General features: G+C 42.7%; 1 protein-coding gene across 1 annotated transcript in view; it reads right to left on the bottom strand.

The window, feature by feature from the left end:
• Window positions 1–19,372, bottom strand: part of sertad4 (SERTA domain containing 4) — a 36,653-nt gene extending 17,281 nt beyond the window's left edge. Inside the window, exons 1-2 of the mRNA XM_072251279.1 lie at window positions 19,325–19,372; window positions 14,359–14,714 (exon numbers count right to left, since the gene is read on the bottom strand). Coding sequence (XP_072107380.1) covers window positions 14,359–14,714; window positions 19,325–19,372 — 404 coding nt within the window. The remainder of the gene's footprint in view (window positions 1–14,358; window positions 14,715–19,324) is intronic.
• Between the last annotated feature and the right edge of the window lie 868 nt (window positions 19,373–20,240).

Below are 20,240 nucleotides of genomic sequence, written 5' to 3'. Positions count from 1 at the left end.
TCCTCGCAGGATGCAAGACTGTGCTGTCCCAAGGGCGATACAGATGGTGGCACGACCAGATCCTAAAGAAGCTGGTGGAGATCCTAGAGACCTGTAGGCGGGACGTAAGAAGCAGCCTTTCCCCAGCGGGACGACAACTCATCCTATTTGTTAAGGCTGGTAAGAACACTGAATGCATCCACCCAAGAGCTCGTTCAGAATTCCTCTCCACAGGCAAGGAGTGGAACATGAGGGCAGATCTCAGCAGACGGCTACAGTTCCCCATGGAATTCACCACCATATCTTTCCACCCAGAACTGTACTGAGGTCCACGGCTGCTAAGACGGTTCTCCCCATTGAGTTAACCATACCATCGGAGGAAGGAGTGGAGGCTTTCCATGAGTGAAAGAGCTTGAAGTACTCAGACCTGGCAGCTGAGCGTAAGGAGGTTGGCTGGAGGATTGATGAGGTAGGTTGCCGGGGCTTTGCCGATGCACCAATGACAAGGTTACTCCATCTTACGGAAGTGACTGGAGCGAGGCTCAGAAGTTGGCTGAAGAGGCAGAAAAGGGCAGCTTTTGGCTGTGGCTGAGGAGGAGGGTCAGAAATTGGGGAAACGACTTATCTCATTGGAAGCTGCAGGGGGTCCCTGCCACTGCTTTGCCACCGGGAGATGTACCAGGGCTAAGGGAGTGAGATATAATTGAGCAGTGGTCCCTGCAGCTGACCTTAGGTCACTTTTGGAGGTGCGGCAGGCAGCAATGCCAGGCAGGAAAAAACATCTTCCTGTAAATCGCATTTGATCTTGTAATCTTGACAGCATCAATGCCTCAGGATCAAATTAACAACTCTATTTACATATTTATTTCTTAACTTTTACCTTGTAGACTTATCCATTCATCCTCTAATGAATCCTAATTCCTCACAGCACCCTGTGAAGTATGACATCTGTTTCTATCTCAAATAATTCCTCTTAGTAAGTTATAAGAACAAAATCCATTTAGTAAAGATAATGCTCACAATGCCCAATATTACATAGTACAATACAAAGTACAATAGTTTCGGTACCCAACTTGATACAAATGTTTATTAGACCAGCACTGAAATATCACAAGTAATCTTTTAATTGTTACCTCTCATTATGTACTCCCACTGAGAGATTATCAGAGAATTCCCATGATTTACATCAATACAGATTATAAATGGTCCAATGACAATTAAATATTCATGTTTTCTTACTGAGGTTGATCATGATATGAACTCGATAACATTATAAAATAAGTCAGAGTCAGCATGGTTTCTGTAAAGGGAAATCTTGCCTGACAAGGTTGTTTGAGGAAGTAACAAGCAGGGTGGCAGTGGATGTCATTTACTTGGATTTTCAGAAGGCATTTGATAAGGTGCTTCACATGAGGCTGCTTAGCAAGATAAAATCCTATGGTGTTACAAGAAAGATTCTGGCATGGACAGAGGAATGGCTGACGGGCAGGAGGCAGCGAGTGGGAATAAAAGGAGCCTTTTCTGGTTGGCTGCCTATGACCAGTGGTGTTTCTCAGGGGCCAGTATTGGATCACTATTTTTCACATTGTTCGTCAATGATTTAGATAGTGGAATGATACGAAAATAAGTGGAAGGGTAGGTAGTGCTGAGGAAGCAATGTGATTGCAGTAGGACTTGGACAAATTGTAAGAATGGGCAAAAAAAGTGGCAGATGGAATACTGTATTGGGAAATATGCGATAATGCATTTTGGTAAAAGGAACAATAGTGTGGACTATTATCCAAATGGGGAGAAAATTCAAACATCAGAGGTGCAGAGGGACTTAGGAGTACAGGTCGACCTTCACTAATCCAGCACCATTGGGACCTGAGGAGTCCCGGATTAGTGAAAATGCCGAATTACAGAAGGATCACATTAAGCATAATCAGTGCCGGATTATCAAAGGAACCGGATTACAGGTAGTCGGATTAGTGAAGGACGACCTGTACTTGTGCAAGACTCCCAGGAGGTTAATATACAAGTTGTGTCTGTGGTAAAGAAGGCAAATGCAATGTTGGCCTTTATTTCAAGGGGAATAGAATATAAAAACAAGGAGATGACGCTGAGGCTTTATAAGAGATCAGTCAGGCCGCACTTGGAGTATTATCAACAGTTTTGGGCCCCATATCGCAGAAAAGATGCATTGTCATTGGAGAGAGTCCAAAGCTGTGTTTGGCAGCTTTGGGCCTGTACTCACCGGAATTTAGAAGAACGCGGGAGGATCTCATTGAAATCTACTGAATGTTGAAAGGACTAGATAAGGTGGATGTGGAGAGGATGTTCCCTATGGTGGGAGTATCCAGAACTAGCGGGCACAGCTTGAAATCTGAGGGGCCACCTTTTAGAATAGAGGTAAGGAGCTTTTTTTTAGCCAGAGAGTAGTGAATCTGTGGAATGCTTTGCCACAGACTGTGGTGGAGGCTAAGTCTGGGTGTATAGTTAAAGTGGAAGTAGATAGTTTCCTAATCGGTCAGGGCATCAAAGGATATGGCGAGAAGGCAGGTGTCTGAGGTTGAGCAGGGTCCAAGATCAGCCATGGTCGAATGGATTTGATGGGCTGAATGGCCTAATTCTGCTCCTATGCTTTATGGTCTTATGGTCTTATCAGTGATGCTAAGTGACAGTACCAATCTAAAAACGAGTTCCAGTCCAGCCGTCAGCTCTGGCAGGGCTTACATGCAATAACACGTGTATTGTAAAGTGTTCATCTTTCTGTGTGTTCAATGTCCTCACTACCGTGGCCTTGAGTGTATGTGACTAGCCGCAGAAGCTTCAATGTGACTGTACAAATACAATATGACCATGGGAATACGATTGTGAGAACATGGAGGTCACTGGAACACAGGTGGGACCTGTGAATTGTGGTGACAAATGATGACTGGTTCAGTGGTTTGAGATGGTGTGGTGTATTAGTCCATCTACTGCGGCATTTTACATCAGTGGAGTGGGAGTAAAAGTAGAGTGGTGGGGCACTTATTCATGGGAAGTCTTCAAGGCCTCACCGATAGGCTTGATCATGAATGGTACCCTGGATCGGACAGGGCAAGAGGTGTGCTGCAGTCAAATGGACCGACACACATCTAAATAACTATTTTAATACCTGTGCTGTTCTTTCCTAATAAACAAAGTTTTGAAACAGTAGGAGGAATTTGTGTCTTTCTCCCTTACCAGCCACATCTGAGAAACTTTTGATGTAATATTTGACCTAGTCGACAAGGATCTGGTGGGTAAGGTAGAAAGCAACATTTAAGGTAAGAAGACTCCCCCACCCAGGCGAAGAATGCCAAGGTGGACCAATCACTCTGCAGGGCTTGGCAGATCATGATGTACCAGTGGACTGGACAGACAAGCTGGGCCCCTGAGGGGTAAAGATACAACACCATCTTGTGTTCGTACTGAAGGGATTAAGGTTCCCAGACAAGAAGGGGAGCCGGAGAAGGGCTTTTTGGCTGCTGACGGCCATCACAAAACAACAAGATGAGACAATCTGTCAGAAAGAGGAGGAAATGGGGAATCTTCAACACAAGGGAAAGGGGTTGGAGGAGAAATCTGAAATTGCGACCACCTCGGTGATGGCTAGAGAATTGGTCGGGTTGGGGATCAGTATGGATGGAAGTCGGGAAACCACCAACAGCGTTCAGGGATTCTGGAGGAGGTGCAGTGTTCTTTTCTGCTTGTAGAGAATGGAGGCACCTGTGTCAGAATTACACGCTGGGAAGGAACTGGTGGCCCTTTGGAGGGCCAGGAGGCTATGCTTTACCGTAGCGCACTGGGGTGTTTCTATAGACATTTTGCTTTTACGTTTAGTAGTTTTACCATTTGCTTGTAATATGGTGGGGCTTCCAGAGGGGTTGCATTAAAACCTATGGGCCAGATGTAATGGATTTGCAATACTCGAGGGGTAGCATGTACTGTAAAGAGTTCATCTTTGTGCATGTCGAATGTCTTTATCACTGTGGCCTTGGGCATATGGGACTAACTCCAGAAGCTTCAAAAGTGACCGTGCGAATGCAATATGCTTGTGAGAACATGACAGTTACTTGAATACAGGGGAGCAACTCACGAAGAATGGTGGCAGGTGATGACTGGTTCAGTGGTTTGAACTGGTGCTATTGTGTAATTGGTCCACTCACCGCAGCCTTTTATATCAGTGAAGTGGGTATAAACGTAGGCCACCTGGGAGCTCGAAGGACATTTACCCAGGCCTCGCCAACAGGCTGGATTGCAAATGGCACTGCAGATTGGGCAGAAAGGGAGGAGTGTTTACACACATCTCGATAAGTATCTTAATGCTTGTGCTGTTCTGCCCTAATAAACCAAGTTTTGAAACAGATAAGGGGAATTTGTCTTTCTGCCTTCCTGGCCGGACCTACAAACCTTTTGGAGTAACGAGTTACAAAACAAAGTCAGACAGCATGGCTGTCAACAGCACATTCCTTCCCAATGAGTTTGACACATTCGATGTTCATTTTGAACAGAAGGGAATGGTTATATCACCTCTAAATCGGACATTCTCCAGTGTATCTGAATCTACAGTTAGTGTTGCAAAAGTAAAGTCAGTCTTTCAGAGGATGAATCCGCAGAAAGAATTGATCCCGATGCTGTTCCTGGCTGTATCCTTAGATCCTGTGTGGATCAGCGGGCTGTGGTGTTAGCAGACATTTATAACCTCTCTCTGTTTCAAGCTGTGGTTCCATGCTGCTTTAAGAAAACCACTATCATCCCAGTACACAGTTAAGAAAAAGATAACATGCTTAACAGCTACCAGCCATTGGCTCTGACATCTACCATCACGAAGTGCTTCGAGAGGCATGCATCAACTCCAGCCTTGAGACAATCTTAACTCACTGCAATTTGCCTACCACCGAAACAGGCCTATGGCAGACACCATCTCTCTGGCCTTCACTCATCTCTGGAATATCAGGACGATAGAGGCACGTGTGTCAGACTATTAGTTACTGAACATAGCTCTGCCTTCAATACTATAATTCCAGGCAAATTCATCAGCAACCTCTGTATGCCTCTCGTTGCAACTGGATCTTTGATTTCCTGACTAACGGACCACAATCCGTAAGAATAGGCAGCAACACCTCTGTCACAGTTACTCCAAACACTGGTGCTCCCTGAGGTTGTGTCCTCAGCCCCCTGTACTTCTCCCTGGACACACGTGACTGCCTGGCAAGATTCTTCTCCAGCTCCATCCACATATTCGCAAATGACACTACTAGAGTCATCCGTATCTCAAATCACGATGAGTTGGGGTATAGCAAGGAGGTAGGGACATCGTGGCATGACAACATTCCTTTCAGGGTCAGCAAAACCAAAGAGCTGGTCAGTGACTTCAGAAATGGGAGTGGTGCACATGCTGATGTCTACACCAAAGGTGTCGAGTTAGAGAGGGCTGAGATCTTTAGGTTCCCAGGAGTGAACACCTCCTGGCTTAACTACATTGATGTCACAACCAAGGCTCAAGGAGAGCTTCTATCCCACTGTTATCAGACTCTAAACAGACCTTCTGTACATTACTATCAGATGCCTGACCTCACAATCTATCTTTGCACATTAGTGTCTACCTGCAGTTTCTCTGTAGGGTTTAAACTGTATTCTGCTTTGTTTTACCTTGTTCTACCTCAATGAACATTTGATCTATATGAACAGTATGCCAAACAATCATTTCACTGTATCATAGAACATAGAACAGCACAGCGCTGGACAGGACCTTCACCGCATTATGTTGTGCTGATTATCTAATCTACTCTAACGTCAGTCCAACCCTTCCCTCTCACATGGCTCTCATTTTTTCTTTCAGACATGTCCTTATCGTAAATGTTCCTTATGTATCTGCCCTACCCCTGACCCAACAGTGCATTACACTCACCTACCATTCTCTGAGTAAAAAAAAACTACCTCCTATACTTTCTTTCAAAGACCTTAAAGTTATGCATCTTTGTGTTAGCCATTTCTGCCCTGGAAAAAAGTCTCTGGGTATCTATTCTATCTATGGATCTTATCATATTGTAAGCCTCTATCAAATCACCTCTCAACCCCTTTATTTCCTAAGAGAAAGCTCTAGATCACTCGTTAGACATGCTTTCTAATCCTGGCAGCATCCTGGTAAATCTCCTCTGCACCTTCTTCAAAGCTTCCATGTTCTTCCTGTAATGAGGTGACCAGAACCAAGCACAATGCTCCAAGTATGATCTTTCTTAATGAAGCTGACTGACAACTGGTGATTTCAAATGTTTGATTTTAATTGAAGTGATATCTAATACACCCTTTGTTTCTTGAATCAATTCTAATGTGACTTAAGCCTGTACACCAACCTCAATAGTTTCTTCACTCTATCCCATTCGGTCTTCTGCTTGAATAGTAAGATATTCAGCTATTCAGTCAAAATATCCCCCTGCTCCCTTGAACGGGGGTTCAAGAAGTAGCCCTTTGGTTACTGGAAGAAGAACATAGAAAATACAGCAATTATCTTCCAGTTTCTTTGGACGATCAATACTTATATCATTAGTTCTGATCATAAAACAGCACTCTACAAAAAATGCCACTGAGAAAAGGAAAGTCTTTTCACACACACACACACACACACACACACACGGTCACCTCCCTAGCTGAAAGTAAAATCAGTTGCTTTGTGTTTTTTAATAAGACTGTTTTTCAAGGATCATCTGGCAATTTGGCTTTTAAAGACAGCCCTACAAAAACATTCAGGTAAAGCTTTACATAATCCATATCCATCCAATTTATGGGTACCAGCTTGTGTTTTGACTATTTGTCACAATCTACAGTCATAACAAGCAGCAAGTGGATTAAGGAGCTAGTTAATCAATGTATGTTAATGTGGATGAGATAGATATATGGATAAAAAGGGCAAAGAACTCCATTCAATGCATGTTAAAGATTAAGAGAGTTCATACAGCACTGTATGTTTTGTCAGGATTATTCATGTAAGTTGTACATTATATTGTGTGCTTGAATGGGACAATTCCAGCTTCAGATCACTTAACTCAGTGATGAATAAGCTGTATCAGAAACAATGCACAAATTTAACCATAACCCGAAGAAGGGTCTCAGCCCGAAATGTCGGCTGTCTATTCTTTTCCACAGATGCTGCCTGACCTGCTGAGTTCCTCCAGCATTTGTGTGTGTTGCCACAAGTTTAACCATTTCACGAGATTGGCTTTGTTATGTTGAATAGTCTGTTTCCTATTGTACAGACTATGCAAGTAAATAGATCCACTTAAAAAAAGTCTCTATGATTTCATATTGGAATTAAATGAATTTATTGGTGCAATCTGAATAGAAAAAGAAGCACATTTATAATTAAACCTGCCAGGTTTCTTCAAAACAGTATAAAAAATGAAATTCTTGCAACCATACGTTTGACACCAGGCTTGTAACACAGTCACCATGCCAGTGAGATTATCAGCCCTGGAGAGATCTCCTGAGTTACTTTATCAAATTTGAAAGCAAGTACAAAAACACCATCTGCTGAGGTTCCTACAGAGAAACAAACCCACTCAACCATCTTTTTAAAATCTGACCAAATTTAATTCTCATCTGAACAGCATCTTTCTTCTTGTAGACAAGACTTAAAGGATGCAAAGAATTGCTCAGGGCATCAAGTGTGGGACTTTAGCCTTTAGACAGGCTGTAATATCCAGCCACGTACATGAAAACGTTAGGTAAAGTCTGACATCAATCAAGGTGAGCATAGCTGAAACTCACCAAGGATTTAATATCCAAATTATGGCCAACCCAGCCATCCACTTTCTGGCCACTCTCTTACTCTGCTTGCTTCTGCAAGGTTTTACTGTTATGGACATTATATCTTTGAATCTAATAGCCCAGCAGTCTGTAAGAAGGTCATGTCCCTCTTCAGCTCTATTCCCTTATAGACCCTCAACTCCTTCCTTGAATGGAAGGTTAATTGGTCCCCCACCTCCAACACTACCCTTCTCCACCTTGTTGTAATTCCGTGTACACTGAATAACTTCTCCTTTGAGCAAAAAGAAAACTACTGGGTGTTCTCAGTGGATAAGACAACAACCGAAGGGGCATAGGAATGGTCAAGACCCTGCAACTTGGATTGCTTAGGAGGGAGGAATAGGAAAAGGTAAACTTGGTACCACAAAGCAAACTAGCCAGTGATCACTATGAGTGACAGGAAGCAACAGGGGCCTGTAAGGTTTACTCTGCTGACTCTTCCACTGATAAATTTATGTAAGGGGTTTCTTCTTTTATGTTACTGTGTAGGCTAATTAACATGGCTTCTTTGTTATGTTATAATTAAAATGGCTTCTCTGTGATGTTAACTGCTGAGGCAGTGGTTCTCTTTCTAGTAGCTTGTTTGGGTTATATTACTGATAAGGAGGATTGTATCCATTTGTTAACCAATTGGGATAGATGTTATTCATTTTTGTGTGTCTGTAAACTATTGTGATGCGTGGGTTTTTGGGCAGAAGGTGCGATGGGGAGAGAGAGAGTGGACGCGGTGCTGTGAGCTAGCTGACGGGGCAGACCCCGAGCCTGAGTCCGAGGTCCGGGGTCTTTGGCGAGGAGAGGAGATGAAGACAGACTCGTGTGGAGTGTCTGGTTGACCACTGTGGTGGTCCCAGGCGGTGGGACGAGGTGGTCCAAGGGGATCGAATAGTGAACAGAAGACTGTTACTAGAGCTCCAACTGTGTGCACGAAGAGGTTGAACTTTGATAAGTTTGACGCCTTTTATTTTCCTTTTATATTTTATCTTTATTAATTACATAGTTCCAGTAATATCTATAAACCGTAATTCATTTAATCATATATGGTGCATTGTCTGTTATTTGGGCGGGGTGGGGTACATCACACAGCATCCACACAAACTTAATCACCCAGTTTGGAGGGACCGAGGCTGCTTCCCCTAGACAACAGCGAGTGGAGCGAGCCTGAGGCTTACCAGGGGGACTACATTTTAGAATATCATTTGGAAAAATAATCAGTCCGTGGCTAACTAAATAGGTTAAGCATACCATTGAAATAAAGGAGCAAGTTTATATTAGAACCAAGAACAAATTTATGAGGGGTAAGTACAAGCAGGCTTTTTCTACTGAGGCTGGGTGAAACTACTGTAGAACTAGAAGTTATAGGTTCAGGGTGAAAGGTGAAATATTTAAGGGGAATCTGAGGAGGAACTTCCTCACTCAGAGGGTGATGAGATTGTGGAACAAGTTGTCAGAGGAAGTGACGTGTTTGATTTCAACATTTAAGAGATGGGAGGGGTACAGAGGACTATGGTCCGAATGCGGGTTGATGGGGCTCAGCAGAATAACAGTATAGACTTGACTAGATGGGCTGAAGGGACTGTTTCTATGACTCTATAACAGTACTTATCCTAAGAATATAGGAGAGTTTTAGTGACCTTGAAAGGATAACTTAAAAATTGACATAATAGACATACAGTATAGAAAAATAGTAAATTCATAAAAATATATAAAAATAGACCAGAAGAGCTATATGTATGAAAAGAGAAATATTAAAGAGGAATAATAGATGAAATATTAATCAAATATGTAGTATCTGCTTCGCTGTAGGAAATACAATGAATATAGACAAAATTGGAAGATTGCAAGAGTCCAATAGAATAAAACATACTGATAAAGAAAAAATACTTGAGAAATAAAGGAACTTATACCCAAAGAATATCCTGCACTAGATGGTATTCTTTCTAAAAGGAATGGCAGCGGAGGTACAGAATACATTGGCTGCAATTTTTCCAAAAATCACTCAATTCTGGTAGATCAGTTACTGTTGGATGAATGTCCCATTTGCCACACTCCTCCCAACTGCATATGCACCTGCACTGAGTCCATCCCGTCCATTGCACCCTGATCCATTCCTCAGATCACCCATTCAGGACTGGGTCATCTTCTCATATGAGCTATCTCATTTCCCTCTTCGTGTCCTCTCTTCCTGTTACTATGGACCTTAAACACTCCTTCTAAATGAAACCGTGAATTACCTAAACCATTTTCAATCTGGTGTACTATTTTTGTCAGTCCCACTGTAACCTCCTCTCTACAATGGGGAAACCAAGCACAGAATAAGTGCAAACACGAGGAAATCTGCAGATGCTGTAAGTTCAAGCAACACACACAAAATGCAGCAGGCCAGGCAACATCCATAGGAAGAAGCACAGTCGACGCTTCAGGCCGAGACCGTTTGTCAGGACTAACTGAAAGAAGAGATAGTAAGAGATCTGAAAGTGGGAGGGGGAGGGGGAGATCCAAAATGATAGAAGAAGACAGGAGGGGGAGGGGGTGGAGCCAAGAGCTGGTGTATCCCTTTTGCCAATCAACTTTCCAGCTCTTAGCTCTATCCCTCCCCCTCCTGTCTTCTCCTATCATTTCAGATCTCCCCCTCCCCCTCCCACTTTCAGATCTCTTACTATCTCTTCTTTCAGTTAGTCCTGATGAAGGGTCTCAGCCTGAAACGTCGACTGTGCTTCTTCCTACAGAATAAATGACTGCTTTATGGAACATGTGTTCAATATGCAGGCCTGACCCTCAAAATCCTGATGACCATCATTTTGGTTCCTTGCTGCGCACCCACCCACCTCTCCATCTTCAGGGTTCTGATCTGTTCTTGTGAGGGTAATCAGAAGCTAAAAGAATACTTGGTCCTTGGTCGGATGCCTACTGTCTTCTGCAGATGTCAGTGGAATGAAACATATATTTGTGAGTACAACCAGCAACATTTATCATTGCGAATCAAATAATTGTCATAGTTCAGGCAGGTGACTCACTAACCAGCATCTCAAGATCATGCAGGAGTGGGCAGTAAATGTTGGTCTTGCCAGTGTAGCCCAGATCTTGGAAAATGAATGAACAAAATATAGGAAGGTTTAAGCAGGAAATTCAAGGACACATGGCCCAGAGAACTAAGAGCTTAGCACACAAGTGACAGGAAAATGCTGGGGAGGGGAGGGCAAAAGGGCAGTACAAGGTGTGGTGAAGATGAAAAAGAGATTTGTAATCAACTGTCTGTGATGTAGTTCTTCATGAAGCATGTTGCATTGCCCTAAACCATAAGGTTGTCACTTCCACGAGAAAGTCTGCAGATGCCAGAAATCTGAGCAACACACACAAAATGCTGGAGGAACTCAGAGCCCAGGCAGCATCTATGGAAAAGAGTAAACAGTTGACGTTTCAGACCCTTTATCAGGACTCTTCCACTGAATAGGATTCACATTAACACTTTGCTAAAAGAAAAATTGTTAGTTTTCAACACTGCAAATAAAAATTACACTGGCTTCATCAGAGATTTCAAATTTACACTTTAGCTGATATGACAAAATAATCCTCTGCTTCCATAAATGGGCCAAGGTATTGCAGCTGAGATATTAAACACCTTTGAATTAATTAGATATTAAAAGCAACTAAAGATGTGCAAGGTAGGAACCAGAAATATATGTAAGGTATATTTTTCACCATAGCTCAAACGGAATTGCAAGTCAATTTGTTTGAAATTACAATGCAATGCAAACATGATTATATATTTGTTTGTCCATCTGTCTCTATGCTCTGCTCACATTCAGAGGAGATTACATTGACTGTCTTTGACTGTTCCTTGCTCCATTTAAGAGCCAATCCATTTTTTTTTCCAGAAGCAAATAGGTCTACTTTCCTTCCAGGTGAAAACACACAATTATTTGACATTTATTTAATTATGGTATAATGGGAACATACGATTTTGTTATTGGTTGTAATATTAACATTAGTGGTGACCATTATTCTGTTTAAATCGGTCAACAGACCCATGATCAAAATATAGGGCTTTCCGAAGTTTTATTTTGTTTCTCGCAGTAGGTAGTGGATACCGGCAACACATGTTCGCCCAGTGACCGCGTGTGTTTCTTCCAGGTGCCCTAGTTTCCTCTCACAGTCCAAAGACGTACCGGTTGGCAGATTAACTGGTCATTGTAAATTGCCCCGTGATTAGGGCAGGATTCGATCAGGGGATTGCCGGGCGGCGCGGGTCGAAGGGCCGTAAGGTCCTATTCTGCTCTGTATCTCATAAAATAATAAACAAACTATCCTATTCCTTCCTATTGTGTGTTGTCTTCAACTTGTCGGGCAGGAAAACTACATCCAGCCTTCTCGTCCCTGGAACGTAGATCACCTGAAGATAAGCAAGCTGACAGACACATAACCCTTTGATCCTTAAATAAGCTTCTCCATCACAGCAGAAATGAAGTAAACAACCCGCTAAGTGACGGATAGGAGGAGCAGCCCCGTCCCCGCCACTACCGCCAACAATGGGACACCCACAGCATCAACGTGAGCATTAGATTTCTCTCCAACCTCTGGTAGTGAAAGACTATCGTAATAAGTCTTCAATCAAATGCAACTTACATTTCAAAACTGATTCGATGCATTCCCATCCTCCCAATTCCAATTTTACCGCCACTAGAACCCTGCTGCACTTACCTGCTTCTCAATTCCATTTGCCGCCCTACAAAGATCTACAATTTTAGATCGCAAGATTAATAGAAACCATGTTCCAAACATCATCCCAATGCCTCGGCAGGAAGCAACAAGGGTCATTAAAGCGAATGTTAGCAATAGAAATTGCATTGTTACTCTAAACTGAATCCGGACATGCTACACACGGTCAGCCGGGATTGTGGCTCATGCCGCTGCTGGCGCGCTTACCAGTTTAACATATGGGTAGGTAACGTCAAATCTGTTGACAACAGCCTCCAGATTTTGCCGGCGTTAAGCTCACGACCTGAAGTCCATACGGACGCTATTTCATATCTATGATACTTGCATTTTCACCGAGTCCACGACCAGCTAGGTTTAACTTCTCCTTGATGTTTGCGTGTTTAACTATTTTCACCGTGCCTTTTCGGAACTAAAAAGTATGAAGATCATTTTAAAATCCACCACCAGGTCTATCCTCTGTTACTGTAAGTATCTATTTGAACAATCCCTCCCTGCACTGTAAGCTGGTCTGAAAATTATTTCACCAAATGGTCACCGATTGCCAGGGGATCAGAGCGGACAGCACCGTTGACAAAGTAATAACTGGGTCTCAGCAGCCAACACCTCGGGAGAAGGGCGAGCTTCGAGTATTTTGGTCAGTTGTATCACTACGTGTCTCTAGGGGTCAGAATCTGATAGTTACAGGTCAGGGCGCTGAGTCGCATTAGTTGGCGGATGCGAATTACATTGTACAAGCAGTAACTAATCTTACAGTTCACAGGCTGTCAGTTCCAGCAGAGTAAAGGGATAGCATTACTTGATCTCCACGCTCGAGGCTGCCAGGTAAGCCTCGGACTGCTTCCAGACCACAAACTCACTGTACACACAACTGTACCGAGTTCTGTTTCTTTCAATGTGGTGACTTAATTGTTTTTCCCCCACTCAGGGTAACTGATTCACTTCCAGAGGAAAGATGGTCTGACCTCTTTCCTTTTACCCGAATATTATGCGCTGCAGTCAAAATCTGGAACAAAATTTTAAACACCATAGGACTAGATTTTGAAGGTAAAGGCGATAATAAATAACAGTTAAGAACGAGAAATTATTAAATGATGATAAACGCCAGGATCATATCAGGTTTCTGACCATCAGCTGCTCAATAAAACATGAAATATTTACCCCTTGTGTCTTGGCAAATATTAGAAATAATGGAATAGAACGTGCAACGGGGTTAAGTACTAAATATGAGAAGAACTGTAGTGGGAGAGTTCTGTAAGAGGCTCGGGTCGATTTCCTTGAATTTAAATTGTCAGAAAATCTTTGAAATATAAAAAAAAATTGTTCGCTTTTCTCCCTTTCCAAAAGCTGGACTCCAATGGCTAGCAGAAGAAGGCTTTCTTTAAAAAAATAAGGAAGCCGGCTTTTCACATTAGGTTCACGCACTTTGGTCTGAACGCCGCTCGCTGAGACGCCCGGCAACACGCAGCGACTTAGCATAAGTCAAAGACTTAGTTACAACTGTATGTATCTATGTAAATATGATTTAAAAAAGAGAAACAGTTACAACCCGATATTCGTCAAGGACTGGAAACTGTTACAGCCCGCAAAACGGCACTGGCAGGGAGGGGACTGAAGACGGATTTCAAAGTCGCAACTGAATCATGCAAAGACTTCTAAAATCTTCCCCTTCCCGCCTATCCTCACCTGGAGATTTTAAACGAATGATCCTAATTGCAAAATAAAAACAGAGACAATTGGCTACTGTCGGCTAGTCCCAATAATGCAAATTGGAGGTTGTTACTTCAACTTTAGTTTTACCCATAACGTCTCGTCAATTTCCTGCAGGTAACTCTTGTCGATGTTGAGAATTACCTTGTCAATGACACAGCTAACGAAGGGAGATCCAAAGCGAGGAGCGGGTGGGATTGACCCTCCGACCGGACCCCCGTTCCAGTGCTTCTTGGTGGCGCGCTGAAGCCGGGTCTCCCCCCTCCTGTGTCCTGCCCGGGGGGAAGTGTCCCGGTGGCCGCCCTCCGTCCTGGCTTGTCAGCGACAGTCTGTAATCTGTTAATGAAGACAGGCGTGAAACTCACAGCGGAGCCGCAGCCTCCCTGTCGATTGGCGAGCCGAGCTTGACTGTTTCCAAGCGAGTTGCTAGGAGCTTGTTGACGCTCTCCGTATCTCAGGTACAGCCGGGTCGGCGGGGCGGGGCGGGGGGGAGGTGAGCTCTTTCCGCCCAGTTACTCTGAGGTGGATGGAGAAAGCCGAAGGGATCCGCAGGTACAGTGGCGCCCAACCACCTTGTTATAATCTGCTACTTAACACTTTATCTTAAATAAAGAATAAAACCTGATGCTTTCTGATCATTCCCCCGCAACGCAACAAATGCTGCAAACAGATCCTTCGGACGGACAATGTGCGCTGTTTAATAAGTTACTTGTAAGATGCATCGAAGCGATTATTTCCAGGAAGCTCTCTCTCTCAGTAAAGGGTGCGCATCGAGAATACCGTGTGCATTTGTAAGGCTCCTAAACCTGTCTGAGTTTTGCTCCCGGCCCGAGCTTATGGCAGGTATGGAACATGCAGCATAAACGGTGGTGTCAAGTACAACAATTCACTGGGAGGGGTGCAAGCATGCTCTGGGGACCGATTGTGCATCTGTCGCGGCGTGCCGACAGTGCTGTGCACAAACACCGCAGTCGCCGATTTCCACGGATGAGCTGACGCACCAGCTTTAATGAGCCCTACTAATGAAAGCGGGAGCGGGCTCTTTCCTCTCAATTAACTCTGACCGTTAATACACTCAAGTGGCTATTATCATATCTTCAGGCTCTGAGTCCAAGCCGTCCTAACCTGCACCGTGGCTGTGATCATTATATAGCCACTGAACACTTTACGTGATTTTCCGGGCCAGACCTCCAGTCATCTCGAACACCCGGTCTCCCCGCCAATATGTGGCCCCAGGGTAGCGCTCTACTCCCCAGTGTCCCCCGTCTATTTGATATCCCTCGTGGAGTACCCTTGTAGCCCTCCTCGTCTTCCGACTTCCAATCTTGCTCCTTTCGCCTGTCCAGTGGCTTCCACTTGGTCAGTTGCTAGGATGAGATTTAAGGTAGTCTATTCTGTGGTCTTTTCCTAAACAACGCGGGAGCAAAAGTGTCAAATGAGAAGAAAAGAAGAAAAGTCAAGGAAACCTTATTATATAGTTATGATATAGTTATTGGCACGCTCCAGGATGCTTAGGACTTTATATTCCAGACGTATTACTGTAGGAAACACCGGCGAATGACAATAAAATATTACCGGTTTGTATCCCTCCCCTTCCCCACCTCCACACTCCTTCTATTCTAGTTTCTTCTCCCTTCCTTTCCAGTCCTGATGAGGGGTCGCTGCCCTAAATATTGACTGCTTATTCCCCTCTATAAATGTCCCAGAATCTTTCTGCGTTTATTAAATAAAAATATCTCAACCATTTCCTGAACACCTGAAACCAGGAGTGCCCAGGATTCTCAGTAAAACTTGTTGTTGGCTCTCACCTTGTTGGCTGACCGATGAGTTGAGTATTTACACCATCGTTTTTATTTGATTTAGTTATTGGATGCATATTGGTGTGTATTGAAAATTTGCCACTGAATTTCCATAATGGCAATATTTCTTGATTCTGAACTATGTGCCAAAAGGTATCACTCATACATAAGGTGGGCCATATTTTAATTGGTCAGTAACCTCACATGTTGGTCTTGCCTGATTGGACATGGATAACAATTAATGTATGTTTAACGTTGTTACTGTTTCAATCTGTCAGTCAATGAATAAAAGTTCCTACTGCCCAGTCTGCTTAGAATTATAGAATCACAGAAAATTAAGGAGATCATTGGGCCTATCACATCTTTGTTGAATGAACTTGGTCAGTCACCCCACAAGTCACAACCTTCAGGTTCAAGTCTGGTGGGAGTGTCAGCCTCTGTCACCTTTGCAGACAGTAAATCCGAAATCCTTGCCGCTCTCTGGGTAACTTACTTTCCTTCACCTAAGCCCTCTAGTCATTTTAAACACATGCCATGAGATTCTGATCCCTATTTTACAGGGGAAACACCTTTTGATTTATCATGGCAGATCACAACTCCCTCCCCCCCATCTTCTCTCTTTTCAAAAGAAACAGCCCTAGTTTTAGCACAAAGACCAGAAAATCTGCAGATGTTGGAAATCCAAAGCAACACACACAGAATGCTGTTCTGAAAGGAGTTCATCTTTTCATCATTTTTTCCAGTCCTGAAGAAGGGTCTAGACCTGAAACGTTGACTGTTTACTCTTTCCTATAGTTGCTGCCTGACCATCTGAGTTCCTCTAGTATTTTGGGTGGGTTGCTTTGGATTTCCAGCACATCTGCAGACTTTCTGGTGTTTATGATTTACCTTTCATTTCTCAGAATTAAAATTCACTTTCCATGTTTCTGTTCAATGAATCACACAGCCTATATTGGCCACTAGTCCAAAGCTTTCCTGCATACAGTCATCAACACAGACAATTTTTGTACCATATCTTAACTAACTGTTAATCCCCTGTCAATCAGGCCTAAAGACAGGGGGACTGAGCACTGAATCTCGTGGAACCCTGTTGGTAACAACATTTCAGCCACAAACGTATCCCTCAAACATAGCCCTTTATCTCCTTTCACTGAATCTGTTTTGGACCCCATTTGCCATAATTCTTTGGATCCCCTCCACTTTTACTATTATTGTCAAAAGCTTTGTTGCAATCCACATAATCTATCATCAAATCATTTTAAAGCATCCTCATAAAATTGAATCAAGTTACTCAAACATGACCTTTCCTTAGTAATTCCATGTTGACTTTGCTTTTCCTTGCAAGATAGAAGGAAGTCATTTGGCTCATCAATTTTATGCCAGGACTTAGGACTCTCCATCCATTTCCCCACTATTTCCATGTAACCACCAATGCTAAGGTCATCAGACTAAAATTATTTGGTTTCTCCTTTCTATACAAGAGGACAATATTGACAGTCCTCCTATCTTCCAACCAGGACAACCAAAGGCTGGCTCACCCTCTGTAACCCACATTCCTTGAATGAGGAAAAAGTACTGTAGCTAGAGAGGATTATAAAATAAAGGTCAGAACATCTGCACATTTTTTCTCTCTTATTTGTTTTAACTTCTGAATTATATTTCATTAGGGTCTGGCAATTTATCCACATTATGAATGATGACACTCCTTAATGCATCCTCGTGTACTGTCTTTATACTATGCAATATTTAATATTTTCATCCTTAAATACAGCACCAGTATTTTATGAAAATAATAGCAAAATATTAATTAGGTACCCTACGTGCATCCTCTGACTGCACACGAAGGTCATCTTTTAGACCCCTGATATGCCCTTTTCTCTGTTTGCTCTTTATAACTTACAGAACTTCTTTCAATTTTCTCTGAATGCCTAGTTTTGAGCTGGACATTGATAAATGGCTACTCCCCATTTTCATTTACTTTCTCCTGATACTTTGAGAATCATTCATCACCGGTTCAAGCACTTTAAACTTTTACACACTTTTCAAAAATTACTCTATTTTCCCACCTCATTCAATTAATAAAGCTTGAAGCTGATCAGTTATCACAATATAAAAAGTGGAGAGAACCAAAATTACAAAAAATGAACATGAAACTACTAAAATTAAAGCAAGGAATTATGACATGAATTTTTGACGACTGGGAAACAACTTAGTGTGACATAAATTTTGTGTTAAAACAGCCTGAGGAAGACTTCCACTTCATTATTAAAATAAACCTGTACCAAAATGATGCAGTTTACCTATAAGCCATTGTTTATGTTTTAATAAGGTGTCCCTTGTGGCTCTTGGGAAGATGGTGGGGAGCCAGCTTCTTGAACCACTGCAGAACCTTTGGTAAATATGCTTCCACAAAGGTACTGCATAGGGAGCTCCAGGAGCTGGAGCATTAAATAAATGGCCAGATATCAGCTTGTGTGGAGAACCTGCAGGTGAAGGTTTTCCTATGTGTCCTTCCTCCCTTTTCTTATTCAAAATTGAGAGTATGTTTATTATCAAAGTACATATATGTCACCATGTACTGCTTTGGGATTCATTGTGCCTTCTCAGTGACACCAGCAGTGAGAAGAGAGCACGGGCTGGTGGTGGGGGACTTTGATGACAGATGCTATTTTTTTTTGCAGCAGCACTCCTTGTATATGTGCTCAGTAGTGGGGATGGCTTTGTCTGTGATGGACTGGGCTACATCCACCACTTTTGTAGGTTTTTCTGTTCTTGGACATTGATGTTTCCATGTCAGGCCATATTCTATAGTGATGGCAGGGGATCCTGTTTGCAAGGTGCTGTGGGAGTGGTATATGTGAGTAATTTCGGAGCACTTTGTAGACCATGTACAATGATTATGCTGTGGAGGGAATGAAGATTTATGTTGGGGACCAGCCAAGCAGATAGCTTTTTCCTGGATTGTGTATAGAGTTGCTGGAGCCGGTCTCATCCAGACAAGCAAAGAGTATCCCATTATGCTCCTGACGTGTTTTGTACATGGTGGAAGGGCTTTATGGTATCAAGAGATGAGTCATGGTTTAGAGCATGTTGTCCTTCAATTAGTTCTTCATTGTTTATGGTGTCTGCTGCAGAACACAGCTGCCGCTGTGAAAGGTGTTGCAAGTATAGGGCTGAAGAATGTTTTTTTTCCCCTTGCAAAGCTAGATACAATCACAGGTTTACTTGTAAAATAATACATTCTATTTAATATGGATAAAACATATTCCTAAAATGCAATTAAATATCTGGCCTTTGGCGTGCAGTTGTACCTGAGATGATTTCTTGTATGTGATGTCAGGACTGATGGATTTTTCCATAGTTACGATGTTAGCATTTGCTACAAATAGAAATTCTGTTATCATACCAGTGATGACTCACATTTGAGCAAACAGAAAATTATGGATTAACTAAATACCCACAGCTTGACTTAAGTGTTTCTGTGTGTGGAATTCAACCAAACCAAATTGCTTTCCATTTTCTTCTCTTATAGATAATTACTATTTCAGCTGTTGCATACAAGTTCACAACACTGACCCAAGAATACAATTTCCTTGCATATTCATAATGATGCTGCCAAATGCACTGAACCATTGCCAAGCCATTGGCTGATTACACTCACAGATTGCAGGACACAATGTGATCATCCTTCTGGTGGTAATGCAAGCCACTGGTGATGTCCTTGTAACATAATATTTTGCAAAGTGAAAAGGGAGTGTTTTTATCCACAAGAGTGCAGCCATGGTGGTTTCAATTTGATTATCAGTCAAACATTGTTCACTACTACAGGTGATTGACAGATTGTAATATATAAACATGTCTGACACAATTTACTGCAGAAACGTAGAGTTTTACAAGAAGAGCTAATACAGAAGGTGACCCAATAGAATTATGTCTATTCCCCAAGGAGATACCCAATGTTACATTTTGCAATGACTTCTGACAGCAGAAACAAAAGATAATGTCATCACGAGAAAATCTGTAGATGCTGGAATTTTAAGCAACACACATAAAAGTTGCTGGTGAATGCAGCAGGCCAGGCAGCATCTCTAGGAAGAGGTACAGTCGACATTTCAGGCCAAGATCCTTCGTCAGGACTAACTGAAAGAAGAGCGAGTAAGAGATTTGAAAGTGGGAGGGGCAGGGGGAGATCTGAAATGATAGGAGAAGACAGGAGGGGGAGGGATG

Source organism: Mobula birostris, chromosome 1 (genome assembly GCF_030028105.1).
Source record: "Mobula birostris isolate sMobBir1 chromosome 1, sMobBir1.hap1, whole genome shotgun sequence".
Classification (NCBI taxonomy): Eukaryota; Metazoa; Chordata; class Chondrichthyes; order Myliobatiformes; family Myliobatidae; genus Mobula; species Mobula birostris.
Note: the sequence above shows the minus strand (reverse complement) of the source record. Positions and strands in the feature narration are given on the sequence as shown.